This window comes from Xenopus laevis, chromosome 4L, assembly GCF_017654675.1.
Source record: "Xenopus laevis strain J_2021 chromosome 4L, Xenopus_laevis_v10.1, whole genome shotgun sequence".
Lineage (NCBI taxonomy): Eukaryota > Metazoa > Chordata > Amphibia > Anura > Pipidae > Xenopus > Xenopus laevis.
In genome coordinates, this window is record NC_054377.1 from 116,220,772 (window position 1) to 116,247,516 (window position 26,745).

Genomic DNA, 26,745 nt, shown 5'->3' on the forward strand with positions numbered 1-26,745 from the left:
GGAGGATAGTGACATGGATTGCGAGCGTTTCCGGGTTAGGAGGAAGGAGGAATGAGCTGTCTGTCAGTGGAGCCTGGCTTGCTGCTAAGGAACGCGTTCCTGAGGGGTTTGTGCCGGGATTAGACAGAGCGACTCTCCGAGCTGAGCTACGATGCTGTAGGCTTCTGTACTGTACAGACTGCGCCGGCCTGCTCCCGAGGTACAATCATTTCGTAAGCACAGGGCAGCTATATAAGCACCGCTGGCAGGCTTCAGGGTAGCCATCCCTTCCTACGGCTGCAGTATTATGGGCTCGGAGAACAGCTCCCTGCGAGGATTCACTCTCCAAGATCCTCCCTGGACTCAACCGTCTGGCCTGACCATATACCCTGCCCTCCTGGCCGAGGGGCGCCCTGCCTCTGTGTTTGTCTATCAGCCCGAGAATCAGGATAAAGTGGATAAAGCTGCCAAGGTGAGTGGCTTGAGCTTATTCTGGGCTTCCATTCTGTCAGCGTTGCCTTAGATCCGTGTATCACATTGTTCCAACTCTCAGGAAGCTTCTAAGTGTTCTCTCTCCCCTGAAACGCATTCCTTGCTTCCTCAATTGTCTGCCGTTTTCTGTAGTTCCACCTGCAGCTCTTGGGAAAGTATAAAGCCTCATATAATGGCTCCCTCTGTCCATATGTACGCAAGGAAACTTTATGTACGACTGAGGTGCCAGGAACACCACACTGTGACAATGTTTTATATCCATTTAAAGGTTCTATTCACTTGCCCAGCATCTGGAAGTAATCTATGTTTCACAAGAAGGTACATTTTATATGATTGCTTGCACAATTTTTATGTAAAGAGCCAAGAATAACATTAGACCCCGGTTTTCTTCACTTAAAGGGACCACCGTGTCCAACACGAGGGCAATGAACAAGGCTTGTGCTGGAAATGCTTTGTTTATTGTTTTATTTTCAATCAAAACAGCAACATTTTCACTTTGGGCCAAAGTCTCAGTAGGCTGAGGACAAATGTAAATATTGACCCTTCCTGTCAGGACTTTGCCCTGTTGCCATTAATGATGTCATTTCCTGTGACAGCAGGGGGCGGAGCTGTGACACTGTAATGTTGGTCTACGAGAAGGCAGGGGATACTATCAAAAAGTAAGGTTAGCACCACATATCTTATTAAGAAGATAGTGACACGTTTCTGAGCATGTCCTGTTCCTTTAAACTGATTAATAGTGCACCAGTTCTGGTTGAAATTTGGCCAATCCATGTGGGTTACAATTGGGTCAAACTGGGGAAGTAAACTCATCCATGGCTCCCAAAAATTCTGTGTCTTGGAACCAGAGGAGCGCTCAGAAATAGAGAACAGCGTGTGTGGTTGTGGGTCATAATGGCAACAGTTTGTGGGTTAAAGGATTGCTGGTTGGTTGAGTTTTTCCTGACCTGCACATCACTATAGTGAGCACCCAAACCCTCTACATAAAGCTTATATTACACATGTGCTCCACCACATGGTCTTTAAAGGGTAGGTATGCATCCTTTTTAAACATGAGACTTTTTGCCAATGTTTTCTGATTATTTCTTGAGCTAAACAGGGCAAACAAGGAAAATTAATCTTCTGATTAGATTTCCAGTGCACGGCTAATCCACCTGCATAATGGACTCCTTATCTGTGCACTGATAATTCAATGATATACCTTTCCAGGACAAAACATTTATATTTAATTTGCCCCTGTTGAAAAAGGTTTATATAGACTTGTACTTCCTTTTATGTACTAAAGCAGTATGATGTAAATTGCTTATCTTTTATTTGTTATGCACCCTGCAGCCCTGTAACTGCATAATAGCTTATTTATACAAATTATACAAGAGCTTCTGAAGCAAACAGGGGGCCTAATGATCAGATCAGCCAAATTTGATGGCCAAATGGGGTACAGAGCTGCTTGTTTCATGAAGATCAGATCTATTTGTGTAAACCTAGCTTAAAGAATAAGGAAAGGCTGATTGATTGGAGGGCACCAATATGTTAGGCACCTCCTGAGTGAATCCAATCACTACATTTACTTTCCCCAGGCAGAGGGGACTTGCATTTCCCAGTCATCCATTAGTACACTTACAGTAGATGCACTTAGCAGAGTAAAATCGTATAATATGCTCTTTGGCTTTTGGGCCTTCCTTGTGCTTGAATCCAGTACCTTTGCTTTTCATCTTTTGGACTTACCTACCCTTTAAATGAAACATAACACATGTGATGAAGGGGCATGCTCTTATCATTAATCATTATCAGCTGCAGTCTGTTTCTCTGATCTATATAAAGTGGACGTCATTGTACAGAGAATTTGACTAAAAAAGGGTATTTGGATAAATTGCCTTGTTCTCCTTCCACGGTTGCTCTATGTAAGTTGCTGAATGAAAGTCTTCAAAATAAATCTGCACGCACTCCTGCGACCACAGCCATGAGGGTAAAAGAATAACTTTATTCCATGTAGTTAAAAGGTATGCGTCCTAACGCGTTTCGTATCAGCAGATACGTAATCATAGGCACTAGTGCCTATGATTACGTATCTGCTGATATGAAACGCGTTAGGACGCATACCTTTTAACTACATGGAATAAAGTTATTCTTTTACCCTCATGGCTGTGGTCGCAGGAGTGCGTGCAGATTTATTTTGAAGACTAAAGTTTGCCTAAGCTACGGGTTCGGGGCACGGCACCCGGACCACTTGGCCAACTTGGTGAGTGAAAAGCCCTTCGGCTGTTTTCCATTTTCTAATATTCTAAGTGAAGGGCCTGGGGTCTGGACACCCAGGTCAAATCCGTCTGTTTGGTAAGGATTACCCAGCGGTTCTTTAGTAACAAACGATTTGGATCATTATTAAGGGATTTAACCCGTGAATTTTAGAAGTAGTATTGATTCACATATTTGTTTCACTAATGTCCAGAAGAGATTAGAGCCGGCTTTTTTCTTTTTGTTATTTTAGTTGCTGATTGAAAGCATGTTCGGTTTACTGTTTGCATCTAGTAGCATAAATAAAAATAAAACATAGACATTTCTGTTATAAAGCAATAGAAATTCAAGTTCATCACACTCTCTATTTTGTGCACAATATTTGAGTGCTCTACCTGTTACCGGCACACCGTTTCAGGTGCTAAACCGTCTATAAGACAGCCTGCTCAGGGTCAGAAGAAGCCATAGGAAAGTCCAAAATCGCTGCAACACACTGATCAGATTTTGCGATTGCAAAGGTGGTTTATTGACTCCGAAAGATCCATGAACTGAATTGATGTCTACCTTTTGAGCTAATAAACCACCTTTTGCGATCGCAAAATCTGATCAGTGTGCTTCAGAGATTTTTGGAAATCCTTTTTTTTTTTTTTTTTTTTTTTTTTTGAACAAGGGGAATATTGGCCCTCTATGGGATGGTGTTCATTATTTAGTACCTTAGGGAAAACCGTGCCCTTAATCTACCAGCTAGTGTAGAATAAGGTTTCTGATGAAGAAAGAACACTGTTTGTTTTGCAGTTGTTAAACAAATCAAGGCAAATAAATTGATTCCATTAACTTTATTCTTGTACAAAGTGTAAACAAAAAGTATTATCTTAACCCTTTCCATGCCAGCTAGCAACTGAGATCACGAGTTGCCAGCTCACCTGCAATCTTGCAGTGAATAGAGAGAAACCCACAAAACACACTGGGACTTGGTTACCAGCACTCCAGTATATGGCACATAGGGGGTACATACTATACATACAAATGCATCTGATGGGAGCAATTAAATATTCTTTGTAACGCTCCATGTAATATTTTGGTCCTATAGAAACAAAAGACAATACAAAATCCCTTCAGGATCATGCAATGTTACTGTCAGAGATAAGCTATTTTGACACTTTCCTCTTTAAAGTGGTAGGTCACCTTTAAGTTTACTTTTATTATGGTATAGAATGGGCAATTCCTTTTCAACTATTCTTTCTAAAGATTGACAGAATTCACAGCAACTTGCAGATGTGACCTTTAGACCTTACCTACTGTTTAAGGCTTATCTATTAATTATAAAGTGATTTGTTCTCTTCTGTGAAGATTATTACGCATGACTCCAGTCAGATTTCATCTCACTAATTGACTGAATGAAAAAATGTACTTGCAGATCTCTGAATCAATTACCTGGCACTGGTTTGAGCACCCAGAATAAGGGTCAGAAGTACGATTGGTCTTGATATGTCTTTGTTTGCACTGGAGTCTCATGGAAGATCTAATTTTAAATGTTATTCATTTATTTATTTTTTGCGCTGTTATATTGTTTTTATTTCTCATATTTAGCACCTGAAAACACTGCGTCACCCGTGCCTGCTACGCTTCTTGTCTTGTACAGTGGAGCAGGATGGAATCTACTTGGTTACAGAACGGGTGCAGCCTCTGGAGATGCTTCTCGAAAAGTTATCAACAGATGAAATCTGTGCTGGCATCTATGATGTTTTGCAAGCTCTGGTTTTCTTACATGATCGGGTAATACTATATAGTTAAACCATTAAATAGTTAAACAGTTAAACAGTTCTTCACCTTTATATTAACTTTTAGTATGATGTAGAGAGTGATATTCTGAGATTGTTGCAATTTTTTGGTGATTTGTTTTTTTCTTTATGAGTTATTTCATTTTATTCAGAGGCTCTCGAGTTTTCAATTTCAGCCATCTGGTTGATAGGGTTCTCATTACCCTAGCAGCCATGAACTGGTTTGAATAACAGTATAATAGTAGAGTGCTGAATAGAAAGATGAGCAATAAAAAGTAGCAATAACAATACATAAGTAGCCTTACAGAGAATTTGTTTTTTAGATGGGTTCAGTAACCCCCATTTGAAAGCTGGAAAGAGTCAGAAGAAGGCAAATAATTCAAAAACTATAAAAAATAAATAATGAAGACCCATTAAAAAGTTTCCTAAAATTAGTTATTCTACAACATATTAAAAGGTAACTTAAAGGGGTGATTCAGCTTTAAGTTAACTTTTAGTATGTTGTAGAATGGCTAAATCTTAGCAACTTTTCATTTGGTTTTCTTTTTTTATAGTTTTTGAATTATTTGCCTGCTTCTTATGATTCTTTCCAACTTTAAAATGGGGGTCATTGACCCCATCTAAAACAAATGCTCTGTAAGGCTACAAATGTATTGTTTTTGATACTTTTTGTACTGAACTGTTCGGATCTGTTCGGGTCCTATCCTATTTTTATTTTAGACTCTTATTTAAAAGAATGCCTGGTTGCTAGGATAATTTGGATCCTAACAACCAGATAGCTGAAATTGCAAACTGAAGAGCTGCTGAATAAAAAGCTAAATAACTCAAAAACCACAAATAATAAAAAATGAAAACCTATTGCAAAGAATATCACTCTCTAAATCATACTAAAAGCCATACAATGTATACAATGCCATACAACTGTATTTTCATAACTATTTGCCTGTACTAAGCACTGTTTTTGAGGAAAATAAAACTACTTTCCCTTAATTCTTACTTGCACAGGGTAAAGTGTCCCACAACAATGTCTGTCTGTCCTCTGTGTTTGTGAGTGAAGATGGACACTGGAAGCTTGGCGGCATGGAAATGGTCTGTAATCTAACAGAAGTGTCTCCTGAGGTAGGTGTTCTTCAAGGGATGTCGGTGTTTTACAAATGCTGTTCTCCATTATTCTGTTGTTATCCTGTCAAATGAAATCGATGCATTTTTTAACTTGCAGTGTATCCTGTTTGAGTTTGATACCAAGTCCCAGGTCATTACTTGATATTTTTTATACTTGGTTGAATTTATAAATATTGATAACAGCTGGTCTAAAAAATGCTATTTGCATTTTCTGGTTTCCTCTATACACAGAAAGGAATGTTTTGTGCATACACTAAAGTACTGTTTATAATTACTGCTGCTTTAAAAAGCAAGGACTATTTGCTATTTACGTGCGTAAAGAAACAGAAATTCTACAGTCAGTTAAAGGAGAACTATACCACTCCTTTAGCTGTTTGTAAATGAGCACCCCTCCCCAATCACATTGTCTGCAGTTCAATGTACCCTGGTACCAACTATATAACTGCAGAGTGTCACATCCACTTTTTGGTACTGGGCAACAAGCTGGGCAACAAATCTGGTCCTGGCTATTGCTGCATATGCTCCTGGTTGTCCGTAGCAGGTGTATAGTTCTTCATTATATAGTGAATAAAGTACCCCCTCTTGTAAAATAAAAGGATATTATTAGTTACCAAGGAGTTCCATGATCATGTAAAAGCACGAGGCTGAAGGTTAAGCGTTTTTATACAGGTATGGAACTCCAAGGGGACTTCTAATATCCTCATATTTTGCAACACACAAGTTTCAGTGAGTCATGTGACAGAAATGACATCATTAAGCTCATATTGTAACCAATGACATCACTAAGCACCGTTTATATAGGGAATAAAGTACCACTCTTGTAAAATATAAGGATATTATAAGTTACCGAGGAGATCCATGACCATATAAAAACACAAGGCCGAGTGTTTTTATACAGGTCATGGAACTCTGAGGTAACTTCTAATATCCTCATATTTTGCAACTGGGGGTACTTTATTTATTATGATACACAAGTTTCAGTGAGTCGTGACAGAAATGACATCAAAACGCACTGTTTATAACTGATGACATCAGAACTCACCGTTTATAAGTATATAATTTACAAGATATTCACGGCTCTTGTGTATTATTAACGCCATTACCCGAACCAATATACCTATACTAGTTATGGATTTAAAAATCATTCATTTTTTTAATAATACCAATAATAATAATAAACACATGCAGAAAAATAAGGGGAATGATATTAACTGATGTGGAGATTTATATGTATGTATGGAGAAAGCATCCCATGTAACTTGATCTTAAAGGGATTACATTTACACATTATTAACCCCTTGTTTTGTAATTTTTTACTATAGTGTAATTAAGGTTATGCTGAAAGTTCAGACCCCCCCCCCTTTCCGGGTATTTGTTGGCTTTGTTTTAAGTATTTCTTGGATATTTTGGTCAACACAAGTGTTTTTTGTTTGTTTTTTTTAGCCACTGTGATTATGTTCTGCTTTGAAAGACAAAGGCATTTCCAAACAAAATATTACATTTATTTACTACATGAATTGTTGTATTTGCAGGGCCTGTGGTTATTATTGCAGTCACCGGTGCACTATTCCTCTGTGTACTGGTTTCCACAGTAGGTGTGATGGTGATTTGTGGGTCTCGAGATACTTCTTCGTAAACCTTTTTTCAGATCCCTGAGGATTGTTCTTGGCTGACTTAATTAATGACACCTCTATCATCAGTTCTCTGAGTAGCTACTAGAAATTGACATACACAATAATCTATATTTATATCCCATTCCTCGCGTTTCTGTCCGATCTACTTAAATAAAATAGGAGCTCAAAGGAGAACATATCATGTTTTGTGAATTAATACTTGGTGTTGTGAATGGCAGAACAGCTGAAACTGTAATTGGTAAGGAGGATAAAAACCAAAATATGCTAAAAGAAAGATTGTCCAAAGTCTTTGGAGTTCCCCTTTTTTTAATCTGACCCGGAAAAGACTCGTTCTCCTCGAGCACAATGTTCAGCCAAAAAAACAACAATCTATGGGGGTCAACACTAAAGAGCTAGGGGAAGTAAGAATACAGCATAGAAGGATCTTATAGTGTAGTAGTTTTTTTGAGTGTTGTAGTTCAACACCACCACCTATTCTTGCCTTATGCTTTGTTGTGTTCCTATTTTACATTTAGATTTAAACACTATATGCTGATGATAGGTGGGTACTCTCTTCCCCTAGCTCTTTAGCACTGACCCCCCATGGATTAATGGTTTTTTGGCTGTAATTGGTAATGGTATTTTAAAGTGTCAATATACTTCATTTTTTTAATGACTTTGTAATTTTTAATGATGTTTTCAAAAGGAAATATGGCAGTGCAGGTTTGGTCTGAGAAATAGGTCACTAGTGCAGGTTCTAGTGGTGCAGTGTTTGTGGTCATGTACAGTTTTAACTATTCTCCAGAACAAACATCATTTTGAAGAAGTTCTTGCCACGAATGTTCATTTTTGTTTTTGTACAGTCGGCAGAATTTGGGATGATTCCAATGGCCCTCAGTCATGCCCGTGATGCATTCTCATTTGGCCAACTGATTGAAAGCCTCCTGGCCCAAGTAAACGATCAGAGTAAGTATCTTCTTTCATGCATGCCATACCTATCCCTAAGGATTATGCAGAGTACTAACTATAGAAATGTCTCCTCTGTATTCTGCTCTAAGCTTCTTGACACTAATTGCCTTTACTGCAGGGGAGGATGGGATTTTTTTTTTTTACTATCACCAATTTTCTAAGTGTTATATAACATGCAAAATATAGACCACTTTTTTGATATCTTTAGTGAGACTGATTTGTTACTGTTAAAGGTAATTAAAAAGTTAGTTACACATTTGCAAACATTTTTAATTGCTGCACTTTATGTAGAGATGTACCGAATCCACCATTTTGGGATTCAGCCGAATCCTTTGTGAAAGATTCTGCCGAACAATGAACCAAACCCTAATTTACAAGGGGCAAGTAAGGATGAACAAGAACCGCACATGTTTTGTGTAACGAAAAGTGATGTGCAAAATTGTGAACATTTTATCTATTGCAATTTTTAGGTGAACCCCTTTGCAGCTTCAAATCAACCGTGAAAAATTTTCTTCTGAATCCAGAGCCAGAACTCCGACCTGCACTGTCCACTTTACTATCCCATGATTTCTTTAGGTATGTAATTGCTTGACTACCACCTTGGTATTGGTTCCTTTTCTCGTATAAAATCTGACTTTTAAAAAATTAAAAAATTTTCAGAATTTATTAAACCCTGAGGATGGAAAAGTCAGAATCTGAAAATCCGGCATCTCGGACCTGTTGAGGTTGCATATAAGGGTAGGACTCCACGAGCGATTTTTGTCGCGATCTGACGCGCATGCAACAAAAATAAGGTAGGAGATAGAATTGTTGCATGGTGTCACAGCATTGAACCAACACGACTGTCTGATGCAGACGCAGCGTCTGCATCTGACAGTCGTGTCGTGTTGGATCAAGGTTGCGACAATTCTATCTCCTACCTTATTTTTGTCGCAGCGCGTCGGATCGCGACAAAATTTCTCGTGGAGTCCTACCCTAAGTCAATGGGAGAAGTCCCAATGATTTTTTGATGTGCACTGGGCTTCATGCAATACCCCAAAGTTTTTGGTGAAAATTCGAAAAAAAATCGTGAATATCGGATGAAAAAGATCAATTTTTTTTTTCCCGCAAAGCTAATTTTTGGGAATATGTAATAATAATAAATAAGCGTAAAAATATCTGAGCAGATTTGATCAGCGTTTGTAGCAGAAAATATTGAGATAAATTCGGACTAAGATAAATACCCCCCTTAAAGTCCTAAAAGAAAATAAAAGCAAAAGGGTTGTTTTGCTTCTAATAAGAATTAATTTTGTCCTATTTGGGATCAACTACAAGGTACTCTTTTATAATTACAGAGAAAAAGGAAGTATGTTTTAAAATTTTGAATTATTCATATGTTTTTAAATTTTGAATTATTTGATGAAAAATTAAAAAATAAAAATCTTTAAAAAAAAAATGGCCTTCCCATAAATCTAAGCTTTCTGGGTAACTGGTTTACTGATAACTGATCCCATACCTGCACTACTAAAGTTTATTAAAAGAGAACCCCCCCCCCCCCCCCCCCAAACTGAAAATGGTCTCCTCTTTCAGGAGTTCAGACACACATTTCAGTACTTGATTGATCTGCCTTAAAGGAATTGTTCAGTGTAAAAATAAAAACTGGGTAAATAGTTAGGCTGTGCAAAATAAAACATGTTTCTAATATAGTTAGTTAGCCAAAAATGTAATGTATAAAGGCTGGAGTGACTGGATGTGTAACATAATAGCCAGAACACTACTTCCTGCTTTTCAGCTCTCTTGGTTTACACTGACTGGTTACCAGGCAGTAACCAATCAGAGACTTGAGGGGGGCACATGGGTCATATCTGTTGCTTTTGAATCTGAGCTGAATGCTGAGGATCAATTGCACCCCTTTAAGTCGCTGACTAACTCAGAGTTAGAGTGCTGAAAAGCAGGTTGGATTCTGACTATTATGTTATACATCCAGTCACTCCAGCTGTTATAGATTACATTTTTGCCTAACTATATTAGAAACATTTTTTATTTTGCACAGCTTATCTATTTACCCAGTTTTTATTTTTACACTGAACTGTTCCTTTAAAGCTGTCCTAGCTTTTTCCTTTCTTCGCAGGATGCATGCAGCATATGTATTGACCAAGCAGATAATAATTTTGTTACACAACCAGAAAAGAAAACAACCAAATGATGTGTTTTTGGTAGTATACATTGTGTTTGCGTGAACTGTGATATTTGTTATAAATCATAAATGATCTTTTTTTTTTTGCAAATTTCCAGCTTCAATTTTGTTTTCTTCATTGCACAGGAATGATTTTGTAGAAGTGGTAAACTTTTTGGAAAGCTTAACTGTAAAAACAGAAGAGGAGAAGAATGAATTTTTCAAGTGAGTTTTAAATGGCAAATGTTGCACATGTCTTTTCCCAGTAATGTTGCAGGCCAATCCTCTTTCCCTTTACTTCTGAGGGGAATCAAACTGAGCCCTGTAGAGAATGCATGATCAGCTATCTGAAAAGCTGTATTATAACATCATCGGAATTACTTTCTGATACTTTTGCAACCCATTGCAGATTTTCTAGTGAAATTAATAGATTGGCAAGCAATATACCTGCCTATTCATAGTTGTGAATAAAGCCCATCTGTTAGTAACTGCTCTTATGCACCATTGTAATTTATAGAAATCATGGTGCCTGAAGCTCATGTAGCGATGACAAGTGGACCTCCGCTCAGAAATGTTCTCTATTTTAAATGGTTTCTGTTCTGTATAATTATTTTCTGTTGCCATGGTCACTTATAAATGCCTCTCTTGTACAGTTGAAGAAGGAGAGCTGCTAAAATAGACTCCAGCTCTGAAATGTTGGCAGCATGCTTACTATTCAATAGGCTGGAAATACAGTTAGGCCCACAAATCTTTGGACAGAGACAACTTTTTTCTAATTTTGGTTCTGTACATCACCACAATGAATTTTAAATGAAACCACTCAGATGCAGTTGAACTTCAGACTTTCTGCTTAAATTCAGTGGGTTGAACAAAAAGATTGCATAAAATGTGAGGAACTAAAGCCTTTTTTTAACACAAACACTTAATTTCAGGGGCTTGGACCATTGACTCAAAGGCTATTTCAAGGACTATTCCTTCGTTATTTCATTATCAATGAAGTAGATAAAAGCCCTGTAGTTGACTGGAGGGGGGGGGGGTGCTTGTATGGGGAAGATTTTGCTGTGAACAAACATGCGATTGAAGGAGCTCTCCATGCAGGTAAAACAAGCCATCCTTAAGCTGCAAAAACAGAAAAAACCCATCCGAAAAATTGCTACAATATTAGGAGTGTCAAAATCGACAGTTTGGTACATCCTGAGAGAGAAATAAAACACCGGTGAACTCGGCAACGCAAAAAGACCTGGATGTCCACGGAAGACAACAGGGGTGGATGATCACAGAATCATTTCCATGGTGGAGAGAAACCCATTCACAACAGTAAACAACACTCTCCAAGAGGGAGGTGTATTGATATTCAAGTCTACCATAAAGAGAAGACTGCATGAAAGTAAATACAGAGGGTGCACTGCATGGTGCAAGCCACTCATATAAAAAAAAAAAAAAAAAGCCAGCACAGTTCTGGAAAAACATTATTTGGACAGATGAAACCAAGATTAACCTCTATCAGAATGATGGCAAGAAAAAAGTATGGAGAAGGCATGATCCAAATCATACCACATTTCTATAAAACATGGCGGAGGCAGTGTGATGACTTGGGCGTGCATGGCTGCGAGTGGCACTGGGACACTAGTGTTTATCCATGATGTGACACAGGACAGAAGAAGTCGAATGAATTCTGAGGTGTTCAGAGACACTGTCTGCTCAAATCCAGCTAAATGGAGTCAAATTGATTGGGAGGCGTTTCATAATGACCCGAAACATACAGCCAAAGCAACCCAGGAGTTTATTAAAGCATAGAAGTGGAATATTCTTGAATGGCCAAGTCAGTCACCTGATCTGAACCCAATTGAGCTGCATTTCACTTGTTGAAGACTAAACTTCGGACAGAAAGACCCACAAACAAACAGCAACTGAAAGCCGCTGCAGTAAAGGCCTGGCAGAGCATTAAAAAGGAGGAAACCCAGAATCTGGTGATGTCCATGAGTTCAACGCTTCAGGCTGTCATTGCCAGCAAAGGGTTTTCAACCAAGTATTAGAAATGAACATTTTATTTTCAGTTTTTCAATTTGTCTAATTACTTTTAAGCCCCTGGAATGAAGTGATTGTGTTAAAAAAGGCTTTAGTTTCTCACATTTTTATGCAATCGTTTTGTTCAACCCACTGAATTAAAGCTGAAAGTCTGCAGTTCAACTGCATTTGAGTTGTTTAATTTTAAATTCATTGTGGTAATGTACAGAACCAAAATTAGAAAAAAGTTCTCTGTCCAAAAATGTTACGGTCCTAACTGTATGTTAATGATTGTGGTTATGTTTCCACAATTTAATCAAGTCTTGCATGTTCTTGTTCGATACTGTCATTATAAAATCGTTCTCTGTGTGCAGATTTCTTTTAGACAGAGTATCATCTTTGCCAGAGGAACTTATCTCTTCACGGCTGGTTCCTCTATTACTGAATCAGCTGGTGTTTGCAGAACCAGTGGCAGTAAAAAGCTTCCTACCCCATCTTCTCAGGCCAAAAAGAGGTACCTTTCTGCTCTTTACCTTTTTCTATTATGCAATAAAGAACCACTGACTCAAACAAGTTGATTGTATGGACTAGTAGTTCCTTTGGATGGATTTTGGATGAGTGTCAGTGTGCAAACTACATACCCAACATCAGTGTCATTTATACTGGGATGTTGGCTGTAAAATCTCATTTGGTGCTAGATACCTGAAGGTGAGGAGATAAAGTATGCTATGCTTTATTGGCTCTGAACAAGTATAAGCATATGGTTCTCTCTTAGCATTTTGATTATGATACAAACAATTCTCAACTAAATGTTATAATTTTTTTAATGTATTTTATAATGCTTGCCTATTTAGTCTCTAATAGTAGACACATGATATTTGGAAACCATATTTCCTCATTGTCTTCCTCTCTTGCTTTTCTCAAATAGATATTATGGGGAGAACCAGAGAAGACTGCCTTCTGTCCCCAGCACTCTTTCAGAGTCGGGTCATCCCTGTGTTGATGAAAATGTTCGAAGTTCATGAAGAACATGTGCGGGTGGTTTTGCTGACTCACATTGATGCCTATGGAGAGCTTTTTACTTTGAAGGAACTAAAAGATATCCTTCTTCCACAGGTCAGGGAGACGCAAGTATTTGGTTACTATTACCCTTTTTTTAGGGTACAAAACTGAGATAATAACTTGGCAAGCAATAAACAACATGGGAGCAATATGGCATTTAGGCAGGTTAATAAAAGTTAAAAGGTTGAACTTGATGGACCTGTGTCTTTTTTCAACCTAAATTACTATGTTTAACTGACCATAGCCTTAAATATATCAGCCATAGGCCAGCTGCAGAATGGCTATTTAAAGCAGTGTTCTAAAAGGTTGCTATGTGCGTATACAGCATAATCATGAATATACAGGTAAGGGACCTGTTATCCAGAATGCTCGTGACCTGGGGTTTTCTGATAATGGATCTTTCTGTAGTTTGGATCTTGATACCTTAAGTCTACTAGAAAATCATGTCAACATTAAATAAACCCAATAGGCTGGCTTTTCTTCCAGTAAGGATAAGTTATATCTTAGTCGGGATCAAGTACACGGTACTAGTTTATTATTACAGAGAAAAAGGAAATAATTTAAAAAAAAAAATGAGTTATGTGGATAAATTGTCTATGGGAGATGGCCTTTCCGTAATTCTGAGCTTTCTGGATAATTGCTTTTCGTAAAACGCATCTCGTACCTGTACTTAATAATCTGTTTATTAATGTACTTGCTTCAGTAATAAACCAGTGGGGAATAATGTACTTGTTCTGTTGTGCTTCTTTTATCAGGTTCTCCTGGGCTTGAGAGACACCAGTGATATGCTGGTGGCAGTTACTCTTCGTGGCCTGGCTGCCTTAGTCTGTCTGCTTGGGCCTGAGACGGTTGTAGGAGGAGGAAGGGTAAAGATCTTCAAAAGTACAACGCCGGGATTTACAAAAAACTCCGACATCACTCCAGAAGGTGCCTATATCCATTTACTGATTGCTCTTATAACTGTTTTACTTATGTGAACTGTTGTTTTACATTATTTATTACTGTTATCAGCCCAGCAGTAAGTAAAGGAAAAGTAAACTTTAAAAATGAAGTTTCAATATTATGTGATATTCCAACACTATTTTCGGTTGGTCTTCATTATGCAGTCTGTGGTTTTTTTGGTATGTCATTTTTTTTTTAACCCGTAGTCTCTATTTTATAATTTAAGATTCTATTTATTTGCTACATTCAGACAATGGAAGCACAGAATTACAGCCTAGAAATGAAACTATAATGGCAAAGGGAATATTTAGCTGCTCTTCCACAAGAACAGGTTGTCATGAAGGAGGCTCAATATTTTAGTAAACAACTGCTGTTAGAGGCAATGCAAAGCTAATTTTCCCCACAGGACACTTCTCTCCATCTTTATTAGCTCTGTAGGGAACACACAGCTTGGGAGGAATGTACTGAGACTATGTGTGCTACTGGCAATTCAAAGAAGATATCTTTGCAACTAAACACTGTTCAGTGTACAAAAACCCCATTATAGACCATTGTTTTCACAGTTATATTGCAGTGAATCCTTCCTTTTGCCTTTGCATGAACAGAACCTTACATTAATTTGGACAGGACAGCCAGGCGCTACTAGAAAGAAAGCTCATTTTGTCATTTGGTTTTTAGTACTTAATTAATACAGAGATAACTACAGTCTATGGGAGATCAATGTGTGAAAGCATTACAATCTGATTTGCAGGAACCAATATTTACATTTTGACCAAATCGCTTTACAAATAACTATTCAATTCATAATACAATTATTTTACACTCTCTAATTAAACCTGCTTATAGTAATAATTCTACTGTGTGCTGCCATTAAGTCTAAAGTAAAGGCCAGTGGAGTGCAGAGTATTTGCTCCACTGTAGGAGAAACAACTGGCCTCTCAAGCTCTGTGCCATAGGCCTAACTGCTAATGCTCAGATGTGATTTATTTTTTTTATTTTTTTTTGGCCAAAATCTTCCTGTCCTAACTGGTGACAAGAAGCCACTATGTATTGCAGTGATAGGCAGAATGAGCAGTCACATTCCTTTGCTGGTGGAAATACACTGCCAAAGCAAAGGTTCCCTGGGCGTAAGTGTTTTTTATTTATTGTACCTTCCTTCTTTTGGGAGAAGATTATTGGGGCATATGAAACACGTCCATTAACTATATAGGGGCAATATTGTATTTAGATAAACAAAACTTCAACTTGTAATTAAGTGTGTGTATGAGGCTGCTCAGTATTCAGCCAAGAGAGAAGTAGGTTTATAACAACATGGTATGTGATTGAGCTATTACATTTATTGCAGCAGTTCTGTCATTCTTGCGACAGCCTTTCTTTCTTCTAGCATTCACCCTTTGCGTGCCAGCATTGCTGGCCAAAGGGCAAATAAGGTGCCTGTTCTGATATTTGCATACATTCATTCTTTTTTTATTTTATAGTTTTTTTTTTCTATAGTTCACATTAGAGGTTGGAACAGTAACATCAAAAAATGAAAGTGTCCTAAAGTAATGAAAATATAATGTACTTTTGCTCGGCACTAATACGGTTGGTGTGTTTGCTTCAGAAACTCTACTATAGTTTATATAAACAAGCAGCTGTGTAGCCATCGGGGCAGACATTTGAAGCTGAAAAAGGAGAAAAGGCACATGATACACAGCAGATAACAGATAATCTCTGTAGTATACAATGGGATTCTTCAGAACAAATCTGCTATGTGTTCTGTGCTTGAATGGCTGCCCTCATGGCTTTACAGCAGCTTGTTATATAAATGAGTTTTTTTTCTGAAGCAAACGCACCAATTTTACCAGTGCAGGGCAACCGTACATTATATTGTAATTTCTTTAGAAAACATAGATGTTTTGGCATTACTTTTCCTTTAAAGTTTCACAATGACTTCTAGTACATTGTTATGATAGTCAGACCCAAAGACCAAAAAGGACTGTTGTTCTTTTTGCTGGAAAGGAAGCTTTTTTTTTTTTTTAAGCATTCTTTGGCGGTATTGTTGTCTTGTAATCACCATGACATGTCTGAATGTCCATGGGTGCTTATAGAGGGTTAAGTGATCAGCTGCTCAGCCATTGTCACTGGATGTGTCTAAGACTTATTTTCTCTATCACTACAAGGTATGCTAAGGATTCACAACTCTATAATATCTTTCCTCTTTATTCATAAAGATACCAAAAGGTATAGAAATAGAATATATAAGTATCTAGACATTTACTGAAGTGCATCAATGGGAAGATGAAAAACGACCCAGTATCATGAAATTCTCAGCTCAGCTAATGGTTTGTTTGAGGACTAAATTAGCATTCGCTATTTATATAGAATATAGTGAAACCTCAATTTTACATCCCCTGATTTTAAGTTTTCCCTCATTTTACATTGTTGTTTTGTGGTCCCACATATATATTATGCATAATACAGTTCCCTGATTTTACATTTTCCTGCATTTTACACCATTTTTTCTGGCCCCCTGGAAAACTTAAAATGGGGGTTTTGATTTGATTCTTCCGTCTTCATCCATACATTGGACAGCGTATCTAAGAAGCAGTGTATGATACCAGTCATCGTTCTTTTTTACAGACATATTTTAAGACCACTAAAATGTTGGGTTTCTCTTTATAGATATACCATATACTTCTGTTCACTCTCCTCCTGACTGGATTTAACTGAAACGCTTGGGCTGTAGGCAAAATGGATGTTTCATTTGTGGAAAACCGATGTCCTGTATTCAGCTCTAATCTCAAGGCAACATTCATTAGCTATATTCAGTATAAATCCCAGCACACTGCAGGATGAGTACATTATTACAGTAGAGCTCGATCATCAACAATATGGAAAATCACTTGTTTAACGTATTTTTCGTTACTACCTCTTGTTCGGGAATGCTGAGTGGCCCTTTCTTTGGTATCACTGATTAAGCCTGATGGCACGGGCCTGGGGGCCTTTTCTGTCCAGTACTTGTGAAATTGCCGACTGATATATGATGTTAAATGTTGCACTCCTAGCCACCAATGATGGAGAAGCATCCTTTATAACAAAATGGAACACCATATAGTTTGTCATTTCCTTTGCCTCCACCCACATTATTTTGCTGGATTTATCCTTTCCAGTGTCCACATTTGTATGGCACCAATAGCGATAAAATCCCATTTGGAGGAAATACTGATCAAACTTCAAAAGCTAATGATATCTTGAGAACAGAATTGAATTCATTTGGAACCAGATTCATAGTAAAAAGAATCACCATTTCTCATCTGGCCTTGGCCTTCTCACTACCTTGTGTTCTGCTTCAACTAATCAGGATTTTTAGAGCAATCCCTTTTGTAAATGTGTATATTTAAAACACTGGGACTGTCGACTGTTTCTCTTCTCCAACAAATTATAATCTGTTATGCGGCAGCCATTATGACGGGAATTCATGCTCATGAACGTGGAATATCCAGTTCATTAGGACAATACAGAACTCTTCATCGCTTTTATTTATTAACGTGCTCAGATTAAGGACATAATATATTTTTTCATTAGTTGTTGCATTTGGAATATATTGGCGTATTTAGATGTCTTAGAAATTTGGACTTGATGGATATTTTGTCTCTATAAAGAACGTGAAGTTGTTTCTTACATTCCCCCTTTTTTCTGAAATTATTTATTTGTTTTATTTTTATTGACGTTGTTCTACAACTGATAATGGTGGGAGTATTAAGGGGGTTATTTATCAAAGGTTGAATGTGAGGTTTTTTTTTTTCCTACACCTCGAATGAACTCACAACTCGAATGGTAAAACTCAAATGGAAAAAAAATGATTCTGCAAATTCGATTTGTGAAGCCCTCGAAGTAATCGAGGGCAAAACCCTCCAGAAAAAACTCAGAACATCATAAAGGCTATTAACATCTTTAAAGGGGATGTAAAGTCAAAAAATGAAACTCCTTTAACTGGTCCACTGTCTAAAAATAAACCTATTGTCAATATACTAACATTAAAAATTCTGTACCTTTTTCATAAAAATCATGATTATCTGCGCTCCAGCTTCTCTCTATGTGTACGGACTTTAGCCTGCATGAATTCCTCAACACGGCGGGCCGGCCCGTGGCTGCTTTACTTCAAGATAAGAGCTACTTCAGGTTAATTTAATTTATCCTTTTGTTCCTAAAGCTGACCTCCATAACAACTCCACACACTCTCCCTGACACTACAGCCACGGGTCGTGTTGTGGAATTCATGCAGGCTGAAGTCCGTGCGCATAAAGAGAAGGGGGAGCTGGAGCGCAGATAATCATGATTTTTATGAAAAAGGTACCGAATTCTTAATGGAAGTATATTGACAAGAGGTTTATTTTTAGACCGTGGACCCGTTAAAGGAATTTCATTTTTTGACTTTACACCCCCTTTAAATGATTCAAGGGACCCCTGCCATTGACTCCTACATGGGGTTGCCACCTGGCCGGTATTTTACAGGCCTGGCCGGTAAAAATGATGGTTGATCCCAATGTTATTAATAGGGAAAAAAGATATATAGAAATATATAAGAAGGCCGGTATTTTTTTCTAGAAAAGGTGGCAACCCTACTCCTACATGACCCCGACATGTTTTAGATGATGTATTTTCTGATTCAAGCCATTTCCAGGGTCGGGGTATAATAAATCTTGAAAAATTTGAGGTTTTTTTTTTTTTTTAACCTGAAAATGTGAGTGACCAAACAAAAAAAAAAAAAAAAAAAAACCACCTCAAACTCAAACCTTTATAAATCTGCCAGTACTGATCCAGTAGGGTTTTTGTGGTTGTATTGAGTAGATCACATTATGTGTCTATCCTGTGATGTAGATTTTAGACATTTCAAGCTGCTATCACATGAGGAATGTCAAAATGGCACACGATTATTCTGTTCGATTCTTCCTTCCAAGAATGTGGGATTTTTGCTAAATGCTCCAAGGACACAGGCTGTATTTACTTTATGCAGTCAAAATGGAGCAGCAATAAAATATGATGAGTGCATTTCCTGTAATACAGGTTCAGTGTAGTATATACACTACATCACATGTCCTGGGAAATTTTATAATCAATAAAAGCCAATTATTGCTATACTTTTGTTTTGTATTCAACATATAACATTCTAAAAGTGGTAAAAAAAAAAAAAAAAGCATTAATCCTTAAAGAGGTTGTTCATTTTCAAATGAACTGAGAGAGAGAGAGAGAGAGAGTATCCAAATTACCCTAGCAACCATGCATTGAGTTGAATAAAAGACTTGAATATGAATACCAGAGGCCTGAATAAAAAGAGTAATACAAAGTAGCCGTAACAATAAATTTGTAGCCTGTACAGATCACTTTTGTTTTAAATCGGGTCAGTGACCCCCATGTAAAAACTACAAAGAATCCGAAGAAACAAATTATTCAAAAACAATAAATAAAAAAAAAATGGAGGACAAGTGAAACGTTGCTTAGAATTAATCATTCTATAACATACTAAAATTAGGGATGCGCCAAATCCAGAGTTCAGGATTCGGCCATTTTCAGCAGGATTCCGATTCTGCCGAATCCTTCTGGCCGAATCGAATCCTAATTTGGATATGCAAATTAGGGGGAGGAGGGAAATCTTGACTTTTTTTTCACAAAACAAGAATGTAAAAAAATGGTTTCCTCTTCCCACCCGTAATTTGCATATGTAAATTAGGATTTGGTTCGGCCAGGCAGAAGGATCCGTGCATGTGTTACTTTGGGTGTGACGAATGTATTTTCTTGGGGGAAGATTATCCAATTATCCTTGTTCCCAGCTGTACCCCCAGTCCATCATATTCCCTTGTTTGTTCAGACTGACTGGCAGCAATGGTGGGTTTGAAAGGGAATAAGCACATGACTCAGAGCTCACTCTCTATCTGTTCCTAGCTTATTTCCAGTGGAGGGAGTAAGGATAGAAAGGAAACCATGCCCTTTTTAATAAAGTATGAAAGATGGACTTAAAATAATAGACAGAACACCTCTTCAGTCCAGGCTCTATACATATGACTTGTATAGAAACTTTACAGCCTTTGGCTGGCCCTAGAAATTTGAGTTCCAACCCAATATATTGCAGATAAGGATTACGTGATATGTATCTGAAATGACTATTTACAGCCTGTTTACTAGGTGACAGTTTGCTTACTAAGTACAGCACTGACTTCATTCCTTTAAAGGGGATTAAACAAATCTTTAATATGAGCTTTAACACTGCCTAAATATAATTGCAAGATGCTGTACCATTTCTGCAATAATCTAATTACTTCTCACTCTCCTCCTCTCAGCATTTGTCTCTGTTCATGCAGCTTTGTGTCGGAGTTGGCTATTTTTGATGGATAGTTGTCTCTAACACATCATTGATCTGTGCTGTTTAGGCGATGTGTTAGAGTCTTGCCCAAAGCCAAAGTCCATTATTTTCCATTACTGTCAGTCGGAAGCGCATGGCCTGTGGCACACGGGAATGATAATTGATTGTTGTTCCCATTTGGCATAAGCTACATGCAATACAAGGCAATCGTCTGCAATGCAACGCCATTTATTCATTCATGTACAGATCTGTCTGTTTTCAATCCTTTTAAAAATATTTGCATAGAATTGATTTTAAATGTTTTTTTTGTCCCTTTTTGGTTTCTGGCTCTTGAAGCAATAGAGCAGAAGTTCAGTTCACCTCCTCTGCTGGCTTGCATTAATGTTTTAGTAGTCAGAACCAGTAGTGCAGAGAATGTAGACAGCCAGACATTTACATAGTAAGTTAGGTCGAAAAAAGACACACGTCCATCAAGTTCAACCTTTTAACTTTTTTTCTTAACCTGCCTAACTGCCAGTTGATCCAGAGGAAGGCAAAAAAAACCCCATCTGAAGCCTCTGCAATTTGCCTCAGAGGGGGAAAAAAATTTCTTCCTGACCAGCCCCTGGATCAACTTGTACTATGAGCTATCTTCCATAACCCTGTATTCCCTCACTTGCTAAAAAGCTATCCCATACCTCCCAACTGTCCCGCATAACTCGGGACAGTCCCGATTTTCGGTGTGTGTCCCACTGTCCCGGATACTAGTGAAGATGTCCCGCGGTTCCGGCTTTAGTGTCTGCTCTTGTTGTTTGGATCTTCCTGGCAGCGGCTTCTTCCGGGTTTCTCCGTACTTTCCAGAACTTGTCACTCTTCGGGTCTTTCCAGCTCCTCCACGTTCTCTCTTCTTCCAGTGTGACGTGCGGGTGGATGGTGCTTTGGCACGTCTCGGCTCAGACCCTAAAAGTGAGCTGATCTCTCTCCAGATCTGCCTGCAAATTGTCTGTCTCTGTGAAGCCAGGCACCGTTTCTGCATTGTTTCTGCTGCAGTCTATAGCTGTTCTGCTGCAGTGCTGTTACGAAGAGCTCAGCACTGAGAAGAGTGTCTCTGCTGGCTGCTTTTTAATTTTTTTTTATTTATTTATTTTTGCATGAACTTGAAGAAGAAGATACCTAGGGAGTGAGGCCAAGCGCACGATTTCCATACCAGGAACACGTGGAACTTCTGTGACCCCTCTGTGTATAGCATGACTCCAGCATATATCCACTCCCTGTTTTAGGCACTCATTAGTCAATTAGACAATCCACGTGTGTGTAGGCTAATTGCAGTCCCATGTGCTAATATGAGGATATTAATAGCACACACTACTAGAGCTAATAAAGTGGGGTCCAATCAGAAATGATGTCGCCTTGGGAAATGTGATTGTGGGTGACCAATAGCAGATGAGTGAAGGCTGTTTGTATCAGCAGTGACATCTGCCTCTTGTGTTTCCCTGCAGGTTCCCCAGTGCATTCCCTCTATAAACAGCAGATGTTGCTGAATCAGGAGAATGTACTTGCTAAAGGCAGTCTCATGGGGATCAAGCAAGGCAACCCAAGCACTCTCTTACTCCAGCAGCGCTCCAACTCTTCCAGCACAATCACAAATGGTAAGTTGCACCTTTTTTTATGTTTCAGTGGTGTATATTTGTCAATAACAGCATCTCTCTATGGTTCTGCAACTTTGTCACCACATTCTATTCCCCAAAGATTACTATGTACACTCCTTTTATTCCCATGATCTCAGAAAGACCAATATTTACTCATTTAAAGGAGAAGGAAAGCTACGGAGGCATTTTATTGTCAGTAGATTAGCTGCAATAGTGCAAGCTAGAATGCTATATTTATTCTGTAGAATGTTTTACCATACCTGAGTAAACCTTTCCAGATGCTCTCTGTTTGTTTAGGATAGTAGCTGCAGTATTAACTTGGTGTGACATCACTTCCTGCCGGAGTCTCTCCCTGCTCACTCATAGCTCTGGGCTCAGATTACAGCAGGGAGGGAGAGAGGAGCAAACTGAGCATGCTCACGCCTGGGGCAAGGAGGTTCAAGCTGGAAACAGATAGTCCATGTGTACACAATAGAAGGAAAGAAATGCTGTGTTTCTTTTGACAGAGGACTCAGAGCAGCATTACTTTGAGGGGTTACTGGTGTATTTATATAGACCTTTCTGATAAAGCTTACTTAGTTTTAACCTTTCCTTCTCTTTAAGGTGTCATTTCATTGTTTCTGAAAAATGGGGGAAATATGGACTCATTCACAGTTTGTATAGGCCCATAGTTACAATTCCACAAGCCTATCATATAAGTATATCTTATAAGCTTTAGCAGCACTGCAATAAAAACTGTTGTGTGCCCACAGTGCATTGTGGGTATTGAAAGTTTAGCAAGGGAATAAAGCTACCCTTCATTGGAAATACAGTCACATGTACTATCCTAGCATGGCCCTTTTTGTAAAGAATCTATTGTTTTGTATAAAGCACTGTCTGTCCTGGCATTATATTATTCATTGGTTATTATTGGCTAATAACTAGTCATTTCAAGTACTAAACGAGTGGCATTGTTTACTGCTGTTTAGTAAATTTGGGCCAATGCCTTCTTGCATTCCCTGGCCCATCTGATGGTCAAAAATATCTTTACTATAACAATATGGATTGTTTTTTCAGTTGCAGCTGGCAATATCCATGAATATAGGAAAGGAAGTATGGGCACATAACTGTATGCTCTTGTGTACAAGTTCTTTGTGAACATTTATATTTTCCTTTTAACTTTGAGTGGCTCTCCATGTGAACTGATTCCTGCCAGTAATGATGGTATCGCATGAGTAGAAAATAGGATTATTTTTCAGGACAGGGTGTGGCTCACTGAGCAAGCAGAGAACTATCATACCAACATGCAAACCTATTACTATTTATTGTTTCCCCTTTTTTTACTCTGTATAGGGGACCGTTGTTCATCTGTTCCTGCATCTGTGAATGGAATTACCGACCTCACAAAGTCCAGCGTAACCAGCCAGCATTCTATAAACAAGCCGGCAGAAGACTGGGTGGACTGGAGTGAACCAGAGCCGTTGGAGATGGAGGAGCAGAATGTGAAAGTGGAGCGAGCAGCAGAGGAAACTATGAATCATAAGCTCCAGGACACTGAACCATGGGACGACTTTGGCTCATCTGATGACATTACTGAAGCAGCGACTGCTAAAGGTCCAGTCTCTGGTGAAAGCAGCTCCAGTCCTTCTCATTTAACTTCCAGCCTTCGCTTGGACAGTAACTCGGCTGCTTCAAGGCAGACTAAAGGAACAAACCCACTTGTTTTAACTTATTCTAAACCCCCACAAGCCATAGAAAAGAAATCCGTTGTGGGGTTTGGTCTAGGAGATGAATTCACAATTAAAGTGAAAAGCACAAGCAGAGATCCCGAGCTCGACTTATTTGCAGACATGGCGCCCGATATCAAAGTGTCCTCATCCGTGTTTAACTTGACTACTGGAACAAACGCAATCCTTGCACATTCTGAAGATACTAAAACTGAACAAGAAGGTTCCCAAACAACTGCTTTCTCCTCTAAGTTTGCAGCTGCTGCAGTTCCAGAGGTAAGTCCTATAGATTCTACTCCTGCAAGGCTCATGCTCATTGGGGAGAAAAGATTTGTTTCTGTCCACATTCAGCAATGACAGGTTCAGGTGTTAGCCTCAAATTTACATTGATGAGAACATATAATGCAATATCCAGCAATATCAAATTCCCAACCGTATTTGTTATTCTTTAAATCTTTTATGAGCTTAAAGGACATGTAAATCCTACATTTTCTACCATGTATATAAGTTGGGCATATCTTCCCATCCCAACCCAAGCCACATCATTTGTATTATACCCCCTCCATTTGCCAGTGGCATCACATTTTACTAAAACAAATAGCCCGGCGGCCATTTTCCCTCTAAAACATCATCCGTGACATCTGCAAACAGGGCATGTATGTGTAAAGTTCATGCAATGCAGAATAAAGGGTTACACAGGCACAACATACTTTGATAAAAAGTTCTGCTGGGGTTGTGCAGTGTAATGGTTAAGCTGAGCTCAGGAGAGGTGGTTAGGACAAATAAATAGGATCAGACAGCTAGAGTTTCTATGGGAACCAGCAATGCCAACTCTTCATTGGCTGTTAGACTGGAGGGTGTGTTTAGTTATCTGAGCTGAGAAGAACTGAGCATGCTCATAAGTCAAGAGTCAAAGTAAATTCCCATGGGGCTGAGTGGGTTAGAGGAGGAGAAGGAATGCTAAGTGATTAAGGGAACACTGCAGCCTTACTGTTAAACTTATAACAACCCTAGTGACCGTTATCTAAAGATTTCAAAGAGGCTGTTCACTGATTACATTTTTATGGAGGGGGTTTACATGTCATTTAAAAGCCCTGACTGAATGTTGGACCTTAAAGGGGAAATATAGAATATAGACACATGACAGAGACACTTTGCATCTCATGACATGCATGACAGAGGCTGTTTCTGATTGGCTCTGCAGGCGGAAGGAGAAGGTTGGGGAGAAGAAAATGACTTCAGCTGGGAGGAGGATGCAAATACCTGGTGACCCTTTCAGGGCGTGCAGCCCAAGTTACGTAATGAAAAAGTGACACCCTGTGGGACCCGCTAGCAAGAGACTGTGAGGAGTGCGCTGTATGCAGTGATATGAGGGAGCGCTGCAGTCACATGCACAAGGGCACTTCTTTGAGTATAGGTGATACTGTTGGAATGAAGGAGATACATTCACAGATTTTATATCTTACAGATGGAACTGTTTTAAACTGGGGACACGACACTTTTGTACAAGACTTGGAGCTTGAATGAAAAAGATTTAGTTGAAACCCTCTGCCAATTTCCATGGTGCCAGGCTTTTTTTTATGCACATCCTGAAATAATGCCACAAATTTCCTATATCCAGCAGGGATTGGCAGCCTCTGGCACCCTAGCTAAAACTACAGCTCCCAGCATACCCCAAGCTTCAGGCAGTGGTGGGAGTTGTAGTTCAGACACAACTAGAGTGCCAAAGGCTGCCTGTAATATATGGTTTTCTGTTTTACGGAGAACAACCTGCCTCATTTATCCCCTTGTCCTGCACACTTGTATCAAACCCGTGAGTAGGGAGGTAAGATCAAGTGCACATAAGTGATTTCTGTGAATGAACAGCGGAGAGGGAACATGGACGCCTGTGTGATGCACTGGTATGTTCCACGGGCTCTGCTATACACTCGTCTCTCCTTGCTCTTCTCATTGCAACTCGGCAAGGGACCATGGGCCTTAAACATCCACATGAAAGGCCTAAGCAGCAGCAGCAGTATTCTATTTCATGTCTATTCACATTTGCACCACTGATTTCACTAAGGAATAAGTGTTCTCCAAATTGCATTATTAATAGGGATACACCAAATCCACGATTCGGTTCAGGATTCGGCCTTTTTCAGCAGGATTCGGATTCGGCCAAATCTGTCTGCCCAGCCGAACCAAATTCTAAATTGCATATGCAAATTAGGAGGGGGAAGAAAATCGTGTGACTTTTTGTCACAAAACAAAGAAGCAAAAAGTGTTTTACCCTTCCCATCCTTAATTTGTATATGCAAATTAGGATTCGGTTCGGTATTCGGCCGAATATTTCACAAAGGATTTGGGGGTTCAGCCGAATCCAAAATAGTGGATTTGGTGCATCCCTAATTATTAAATTAGAGCTGTAGCTGTAAATGCTCCAGGAAAATTGTGGCTAATCGCACGTTGGTGCAGCAATAAGAAACCAGAGGCCATGTTACTCTCCTTCCTTCTTTCTATGGGATTGGAAACCAAATAGGGGCTCAGTGGGAGGTGATGAGGGGCTTGTCGTGAACCTGCTGGGTTGGAAATGGCTGATTAGAGAAGCCTGAGCTTCAAAATTCATATTTGGGAAAATACTGCAAATGGAACTATAAGATTATATTCAGCTATAAGTGTGTTTTATGATGCAAATCTAAAAATAAAGGAATGCTGATCCTTGTGGGAGAGATTCA

General features: G+C 38.8%; 1 protein-coding gene across 1 annotated transcript; it reads left to right on the forward strand.

Moving 5' to 3' along the window:
- Positions 1-26,741, forward strand: scyl3.L (SCY1 like pseudokinase 3 L homeolog). The gene is given in 12 exon segments (NM_001091462.1): positions 1-451; positions 4,294-4,479; positions 5,490-5,603; positions 8,083-8,185; positions 8,659-8,764; positions 10,491-10,568; positions 12,725-12,864; positions 13,279-13,466; positions 14,168-14,339; positions 22,176-22,325; positions 23,658-24,307; positions 25,236-26,741. Coding segments are annotated over 12 exon segments (2,118 nt in total). The 5' UTR covers positions 1-286; the 3' UTR covers positions 25,302-26,741.
- Positions 26,742-26,745: the final 4 nt, after the last annotated feature.